At 40.9% G+C, this 8,410-nt stretch overlaps 1 protein-coding gene across 5 annotated transcripts; it reads left to right on the plus strand.

The window, feature by feature from the left end:
- The first annotated feature begins 1,676 nt into the window (after positions 1 to 1,676).
- LOC137496479 (retrovirus-related Pol polyprotein from transposon 297) lies at positions 1,677 to 7,329 on the plus strand. 5 transcript variants are annotated; one of them, XM_073912787.1, is made up of 3 exons: positions 1,677 to 2,041; positions 3,094 to 3,605; positions 3,765 to 7,329. In XM_073912787.1, exons 2-3 carry the CDS (start codon positions 3,422 to 3,424, stop codon positions 6,401 to 6,403), a joined length of 2,823 nt encoding a protein of 940 aa, XP_073768888.1. In that variant the 5' UTR covers positions 1,677 to 2,041; positions 3,094 to 3,421; the 3' UTR covers positions 6,404 to 7,329. The 5 variants fall into 5 exon arrangements, with proteins under 5 accessions (XP_073768888.1, XP_073768890.1, XP_068079754.1 ...); XM_073912789.1 differs by having other exon boundaries at positions 1,677 to 3,605; positions 3,765 to 4,128; positions 4,271 to 4,696; XM_068223653.1 differs by having other exon boundaries at positions 1,677 to 5,195; positions 5,328 to 7,329.
- The last annotated feature ends 1,081 nt before the right edge of the window (positions 7,330 to 8,410 follow it).

Consider the following 8,410-nt stretch of genomic DNA (forward strand, 5'->3'; position numbering starts at 1 on the left):
ACTTTATACCTTCAGCATTATCAAATTTGACTAGTCACAGATTGTTTATATGTCATTAGTTTAATTACATTTCTTTCATTTTTTTCTAATTAAAAAATGTCATTCTTAAATATGACTTCAGGATTTTTTTTTCAAAGATTATCACTTTTTTCATCACATTCTGATTTAGGGAACAGACAAACTGTTTTTTAAAGTAATGATTTATGATGATTCATTTATACTTTATGCACAATATTATCGTACAGTTAGAAAGCAAATTTATGCTACTCTCATTTCATATTGACTTTTAGCTACTTTATCATTTGCAATAAAATAAACTTCATGAACAGCAGCACATGCTTGAGCATTCAAACATGGTACATTTTAAATTCTCACTGGTTCTTTTAATTTTCTGACTGGTTAAAATGTTTGTACATTAACATTTCCTAAATACTTATTTTGATTCGTTTAATCAATTAAATACTTCGATAATTATTTTATTTGTGAAACCCACTGCATTTGCATATTTATTTTAATATCATCCATTAAATATCACAACATATATCTTTATTCACATTTTGCAGAAATATTTGTATTATCATTAATATTATTTGAACTTATATTTCTGTCAAAAAAACTTAAAATAAAAAAAAAGCTTCTTGAAAATCACAATGCATATCCTGAGTCTAAATGTCACGGTTTCATACCAAATCCGGTGACATTTCTGTGATGGGACATACCCCTGGGTGAACATTGCCAACACTGGCAGAGCATTGATGGCACTCACAAGAAAGCTTTGTGATTTGCATTTGGGTTTATAAAAGATACACTTGAAAACAATTTGTATTCATTTTATGTAATTGTGATGACCTGTCATATGGCCACACAAGACTGAGGGTAACAAACACACGCACATTCGCTCAGACACACACACACACACACACACACACACACACACAAACACACACACACGCATTCACTTAGACACACGCGCTTACACATACACGCACATTCGCTGAAACGCGCACATTCGCTGAGACCCAAACAATACCCTCCTGCTCCTTCACTAGCTGACAAACGCGCACCTTGCTCAACTACACGCATACAAACAGGCATAACATCCATAAGAACTTTAGGTAATTAGAGACTGACAACTTCTCTTTATTTCATATCTTTATTTATAAAATAAGTTCCAAATATTACATGTCACAATTTCTTTCAGTTTCGGTACATTGTTTACTGGTTTGGAGTGCACACATTCTAGTTTACATTAGTACGGTTTCTGTTATTTGTTTACTTATGGTTATTTCTGTTGAGTTAAAGTTACCGGAGGGTGCAGTGGAGGATGATGCTGTGGTCCGCTGGATCGGCCGTCATGTTTACTGGCAAAGGGCTGGTTCCTGTGTGTGCGTCAAAGATTTATGTCCGGGTGATCCCGCGTGGCGGAACCAATGTGCCGAAATGATAAGGGGGGGAAAGTTTACTTTGAATGTTTTTCTATATTACTTGTTTGTTTAATTTAAATAATTTGTTTATTTTGAGTAATTATGTCTTGTATTTTGTAAATGTCTTTTTATTTAGAATTAGTTTGATTAGTAAATATTATATTTATAATTGTTATGTTTTATTGTTTCACCTATGTTGTTTAAGTGGATCCACCGTTTGTGTATAAATACTCTGTAGTTGTTTCATTTGGTAGGTCAGTTTGGTTGTGTTCAGACTTCCTGAATTTCTGTTATATTTTTGTTGACCTCAATTTGTTTTCCAACTAGTTTTTATGTTGGATTATTGGTTTGTTTAAGTTAAATAAATATTTTTTGGCCTTAATTTTCCTGTGTCCTCGTGCCTTACCGCTGGGCTATCTCACATATGGTGTCAGAAGGTGGATTTTAATAGAGGACACAGGTTTTTTTTTGTTTCCCTCTCCATAGCCTCAGTACATTGAGTTGCCATGAGCCGTCAGCAAAAGAAGGGGCCCATGAAGCCAGTTTCTGTGGAGCAAGAGGAGGAGCAAGGAAGGCCTGCAGAGGAGGAAATGGAGCACAAGGATAAAGATGAGATGGCAAGTAGAGAGCCAACTTTGGCTGATTTAACAAGTTTGTTTAGTGCGCATATGGCAAAAATGGATTCCAGGGAGGCGGTCAGAAAGCAGGAGCACATAGATCAAGAACGACGGTTTAAAGCATTACAACATCAGTTCAGTTTATTACAAATGGAAGTTCAGGCCCGCACCTCACCTACATCTGATGCCTGCCACATTGATACACATTCTCTAGATGTGCATGGTGCTCAAGCAGATACTGATAATCAGCAGTTTACCTCCCCAAATGTCTTCCACTCAAATGCTGACCTTAATGATGATCGCTTCCCACCACCAAGATTTCGGGAACCTCGATTAGAGAAGTTGGCTGATTCTGATGATATCGAGCACTTCTTAATAACTTTTGAACGAATCGCTACAGCCTGTCGCTGGCCTAAAGCTGACTGGGCATTTCATTTGATCCCTCTATTAACTGGCAGGGCAAGAGCTGCATATGTCCAAATGGACCTGGATGACTCTACCGAGTATGATAAGGTTAAAGCTGCCATCTTGGTGAAGTATGACATAAATGCTGAAACTTATAGGCTGAGATTTCGTTCCCTCACTGTTCTCCCTTCTGAGGCTCCCAAGGAGTTGTATACCAGACTTAAAGACCTGTATGGAAAGTGGATTAAGCCCAAAGGAAAAACTACTGAAGAGGTAGGAGAAATAATTATTTTAGAACAATATCTGCGAATGCTTTCTCCTGAACTTCAGGTCTGGATAAGGGAGCGTGACCCCACGACAGCAGCAGAGGCTGCTGCCTTAGCGGATGTCTTTGTGGCAGCAAGGGGGAAGAATCAGTCCTGGGGTAGGAAAACAAGCAGTGAGGCACGAAGACCACCCTTTCCTCAATTTCAACCAAAATCCATGGCTGGATTGGGTAAGACTCCTAAGGGAGGTTCCCCAGAAATGAAACCTGCTATGACTCTGAGAAGACCAGTGGTCTGCTATCTCTGTGGACAAGAGGGGCACACAAAACCTGTTTGTCCAAGGAATGTAGTTAAACCGACTAATCTGTGTTATGTTCCTAGAGGTGGGGAGGATAAAGCCCAGAAGCTGAATTCCTTGCTGCATGCCATCACTGTGAAAGTGAATGGTAAAGAGTTTCCTGCCCTGATTGATACTGGGAGTGACCAGACACTGGTGAGTCGGAAGGTTGTGGCTCCATCTTCAGTTAATGCAAGTAATAAGCTTTCCATTTGCTGTGTTCACGGTGATGAGAGATTGGTGCCTACTGCAGATCTATATCTGGCTGTTAACAACCAACCCTACTTGCTAGAGGTGGGGGTAGTGGATAATCTTCCCTATCCTGTAGTGTTAGGACGAGATTTGCCAGTGCTTTTGGATCTTATCCAGCCCATGTCACAGTGCAATATGGTACTTACTAGAGCCAAGGCAAAACAACAAGATGAACCAGCACAAACTCTGTCAATGTTGCCATTTTATAATGCTGATCTAGAAACCAGTCCTCCAAAACCCAAGACGACTAGACGACAAAGGAGACATGCAAAGTTGCAATATAATGCCTCTCGTCTGCCTGCAGGTGAAGTAGATGGTCTTAATCCACAAATGAAATTACCCACCAACATTAGTGAATTGCAGCAAAATGACACCAGTCTTGTTGCATATTTCGAGCAAGCAAACCAGATGGAGATGGGCGATAAAGTGATGAATGATAACTGTGAGCGATTTATGATTTCAGAGAACATACTCTACCGTCAGATTGGATCAGGGAAACAGCTGATTGTTCCAAAGGAGGCTCGGGAAATTGTTCTTCACTTGAGCCACTCAATCCCATGGGCTGGCCACCTAGGGGTAAGGAAAACCATAGAACGGATCAAGAAGTATTTCTACTGGCCTGGTCTAAAGGCTGATGTTGTTCAGTATTGCAAGAGCTGCCCTGAGTGTCAACTGGTATCTCTCCATCATCCACCTCGAGTACCACTACAGCCACTTCCTTTGATTAGTACTCCGTTTGAAAGACTGGGCATGGATATTGTTGGCCCAGTAGAAAAAAGCAGCTTGGGTAATCGATTTCTGCTGGTTATCACAGATTATGCTACAAGGTACCCAGAGGTATTCCCTTTGAAATCTATGAAAGCAAAGAACGTGGCAACCTGTTTAATCCAGTTCTGTTCCAGAGTCGGGTTACCCCGTGAAATTCTTACTGACCAAGGGACTAACTTTATGTCTACTCTGTTGAAGCAGGTCTACCAGTTGCTGGGTATTAAGAGTCTGCGCACCACTCCATACCATCCGCAGACTGATGGGCTCACTGAGCGGTTTAATCAAACGTTGAAGCAGATGCTCAGAAAGTTTGTTGATGAGACTGGTAAGAATTGGGACCAGTGGCTTCCCTATATACTTTTTGCTTATCGGGAGGTTCCCCAAGCATCAACTGGGTTTTCTCCCTTTGAGCTTTTGTATGGGCATGAAGTTCGGGGACCTTTGACCCTACTTAAAGAGATGTGGGAAGGTATTAAAGGAGACCGGGAGCCTTCTAATGTTGTGGCTTATGTCTTGCAAATGCGGGAGCGTCTGGAGAAAATGAGAGCTTTGGCAAGAACCCATATGGCGGAGGCCCAGAAACACCAACGAACATGGTATGATCAGCGAGCACGTGAAAGAGAATTTGTGAGTGGGGAAAAGGTGTTGGTGATGTTGCCTAGCAAGGAGAACAAGCTTTTGGCCAAGTGGCAGGGCCCTTTTAATATCAAGAGCCGGCTAGGCCCTACAACTTATGAAGTGGCAACTCCAGGTCAGGAGCATGCCAGCAGAATACTGCATGTGAATCTGTTAAAAAAGTGGGTGCCCCGTTCTGAACAGGTACTGCTTGTATGCCGTGTCCAAGGAGATGAGGAGTGTGAGGATCAATATCTGCCTCAGCCAACATCTGCTGACATTAGGCTGGACCATCTGCCTGAAAAACAACGAAGACAGGTGAGCACTCTTTGCAATCCTCAAATATTTTCTGAGTTGCCGGGTCACACCTCTCTGATCCAACATGATGTGATCCTGAAACCTGATGTTGCTGTTAGACGTATGAGTTACAGAATACCTGAGAAATTGCAAGAGGCCTTGAAGGAGGAAGTGGACTTTATGCTGAGCCTAGGGATCATAGAACCTTCCCAGAGTGAGTGGTGCCATCCAGTGGTCCTGGTTCCAAAAAAAGATGGAAACATACGATTTTGCATTGATTTCCGGTACTTGAATTCTGTATCACAGTTTGATTGCTATCCTACTCCCCGTATTGATTCATTAATAGATCGATTGGGCAAAGCAGTATACCTGACCACACTGGATCTTTCTAAAGGATACTGGCAAATACCTTTGACTGAACGGGCCCGGCCTTTGACAGCATTTAGGACACCATGGGGCCTATTCCAGTTCCGATTTCTTCCCTTTGGCCTGCATGGGGCACCGGCAACATTTCAGAGGCTTATGGACCAGGTATTGCAAGGGTTAACGTTTGCTGCAGCTTATCTTGATGATATTATAATTTACAGTACAACCTGGGAGGAGCACATGCAACATCTCCATGAAGTCTTCCAACGGCTCCAAAGAGCTGGTCTGACTGCTAATCCTGCGAAGTGTGCCATAGCCCGGAAAGAGGCAGAATACCTGGGCTTTGTCATTGGCAATGGAGTGGTGCGACCACAGATTAAGAAGATTCAGGCACTGGAAGAATGTCCTTTACCACAGACACGTAAGGAATTAAGATCATTTCTTGGAATGGCAGGCTTCTATAACCGCTTTATTCCTAACTTCTCCAGTAGAGCTGCTACCCTGACTGACATGGTGGGTGTCCGGTGCCCGAATCAATGCCAATGGACTGAAGAGAGGATCGCTGCATTTAAAGACATACAGACTGCATTGACAACCAACACTGTTCTGTATAATCCAGACTTCACCAAAGAATTTATTGTGCAGACAGACGCCTCTGAAAGAGGTTTAGGAGCAGTACTGTTACAGGGATCCCCAGGTGAGCGACGACCTGTAGTCTTCATTAGCCGCAAACTCTTTCCAAGAGAAACCCGTTATTCCACAATTGAGAAGGAATGTTTGGCGGTGAAATGGGCCTTAGACTCCTTGAGATATTATTTGCTTGGAAGAGAATTCATACTGGAAACAGACCACAAAGCACTCCAATGGCTGGAAAGAATGAGAGATACTAATGGGCGAATCACGAGGTGGTACCTGGCCATGCAACCATTCCGATTTAAGGTCCACCACGTTCCTGGCAAGGCAAATGTAACTGCAGACTATCTTTCCCGCTGTGCCAGCGAGACGCCCGAAGGGAGGGGGTGTGTGATGACCTGTCATATGGCCACACAAGACTGAGGGTAACAAACACACGCACATTCGCTCAGACACACACACACACACACACACACACACACACAAACACACACACACGCATTCACTTAGACACACGCGCTTACACATACACGCACATTCGCTGAAACGCGCACATTCGCTGAGACCCAAACAATACCCTCCTGCTCCTTCACTAGCTGACAAACGCGCACCTTGCTCAACTACACGCATACAAACAGGCATAACATCCATAAGAACTTTAGGTAATTAGAGACTGACAACTTCTCTTTATTTCATATCTTTATTTATAAAATAAGTTCCAAATATTACATGTCACAATTTCTTTCAGTTTCGGTACATTGTTTACTGGTTTGGAGTGCACACATTCTAGTTTACATTAGTACGGTTTCTGTTATTTGTTTACTTATGGTTATTTCTGTTGAGTTAAAGTTACCGGAGGGTGCAGTGGAGGATGATGCTGTGGTCCGCTGGATCGGCCGTCATGTTTACTGGCAAAGGGCTGGTTCCTGTGTGTGCGTCAAAGATTTATGTCCGGGTGATCCCGCGTGGCGGAACCAATGTGCCGAAATGATAAGGGGGGGAAAGTTTACTTTGAATGTTTTTCTATATTACTTGTTTGTTTAATTTAAATAATTTGTTTATTTTGAGTAATTATGTCTTGTATTTTGTAAATGTCTTTTTATTTAGAATTAGTTTGATTAGTAAATATTATATTTATAATTGTTATGTTTTATTGTTTCACCTATGTTGTTTAAGTGGATCCACCGTTTGTGTATAAATACTCTGTAGTTGTTTCATTTGGTAGGTCAGTTTGGTTGTGTTCAGACTTCCTGAATTTCTGTTATATTTTTGTTGACCTCAATTTGTTTTCCAACTAGTTTTTATGTTGGATTATTGGTTTGTTTAAGTTAAATAAATATTTTTTGGCCTTAATTTTCCTGTGTCCTCGTGCCTTACCGCTGGGCTATCTCACAGTAATATTACTAGGCTATTCTTACATGGACAATGCATAATACCATGTTATACATGTAACACATTTGCTGGTCTGTTTAATAAAAAAAGAAATAGTCTAGAATTTACTGTATAATGTTGAATCTAAAATGATACAAATGATATTTTCTTACTTGAAATGCCTGCGACAAAATGTGACTTTCCATCCATGCATTTTGTCATCCATGTTTTGTTCTTTAATCTTCAGCTTCAGAGTTGGCACTATATCAAGATTTTCAATGAACAGACATCCAAGACACCAAACCCTGCTGATTCATTGTCCATTCGTAAAGAGAACAAAGACGGTCAAAAGCTGCTGTATGCATTCATATATATCCTTACATCAAATCATAATGTTCAGATTCTTTCAATAGCCATCATGCACGTTCCCATGATATACAGCATATAGCATCAAGCAATGCTGCTGCTTTATCAGTTTTAGTATAGATAATGATTGGTCAGATTATGATTTGTCGTGAGCGACTTTCATCAGACCGCACAGACCCCCTTTTTGGGACAGCCGAACTCTGGCTTCTTTCGGAGGCTCTGTGGTTCCTACGGGAGACCAGAATAGAAGTCGTGGATCTCGCTGTGATCCAAAGAAAGTGTGCCAAATGCTATCAAAACTGGATTAACAGACGACAATTGAGTTTGATGAAAGGCATTGAGCAAGAAAAAGGGAGTTTCTAAGTAACCCGTGAAAGGAATTCCAATCTATATGCAATATGTTGGAAGTGAGTTCCCATTCTACACCTGTTATGTTGGGATAATATTGTTGCAGACTATTATTTATGTAAAAATATATATTTTCTGTTCATGTCTATGTGGTGTATTTCATAACTTGGGTTAGGACTGAATATACTTGATTCAATCAAGTATTAAAATTTATTATTGATACCATAAGAACCGTTGTCAGTTCTTAAACGAGATATTTTTTTCTTAATGTAAAGAGCATCACTACAAAAACAAAAATCAGAAAGAACATTTTATGAACTGGAAAGTTTCCCCTTTAAACATAGA

This window comes from Danio rerio, chromosome 9, assembly GCF_049306965.1.
Source record: "Danio rerio strain Tuebingen ecotype United States chromosome 9, GRCz12tu, whole genome shotgun sequence".
Lineage (NCBI taxonomy): Eukaryota > Metazoa > Chordata > Actinopteri > Cypriniformes > Danionidae > Danio > Danio rerio.

Excerpts from the sequence above, each read along its gene's own strand:
- LOC137496479 (XM_068223653.1), top strand. The coding sequence starts at position 1,931 with ATGAGCCGTCAGCAAAAGAAGGGGCCCATGAAGCCAGTTTCTGTGGAG. Across the intron at positions 5,196-5,327 it reads GATCATAGAACCTTCCCAGA|ATCGATTGGGCAAAGCAGTA; the intron begins GTGAGTGGTGCC and ends ATTCATTAATAG.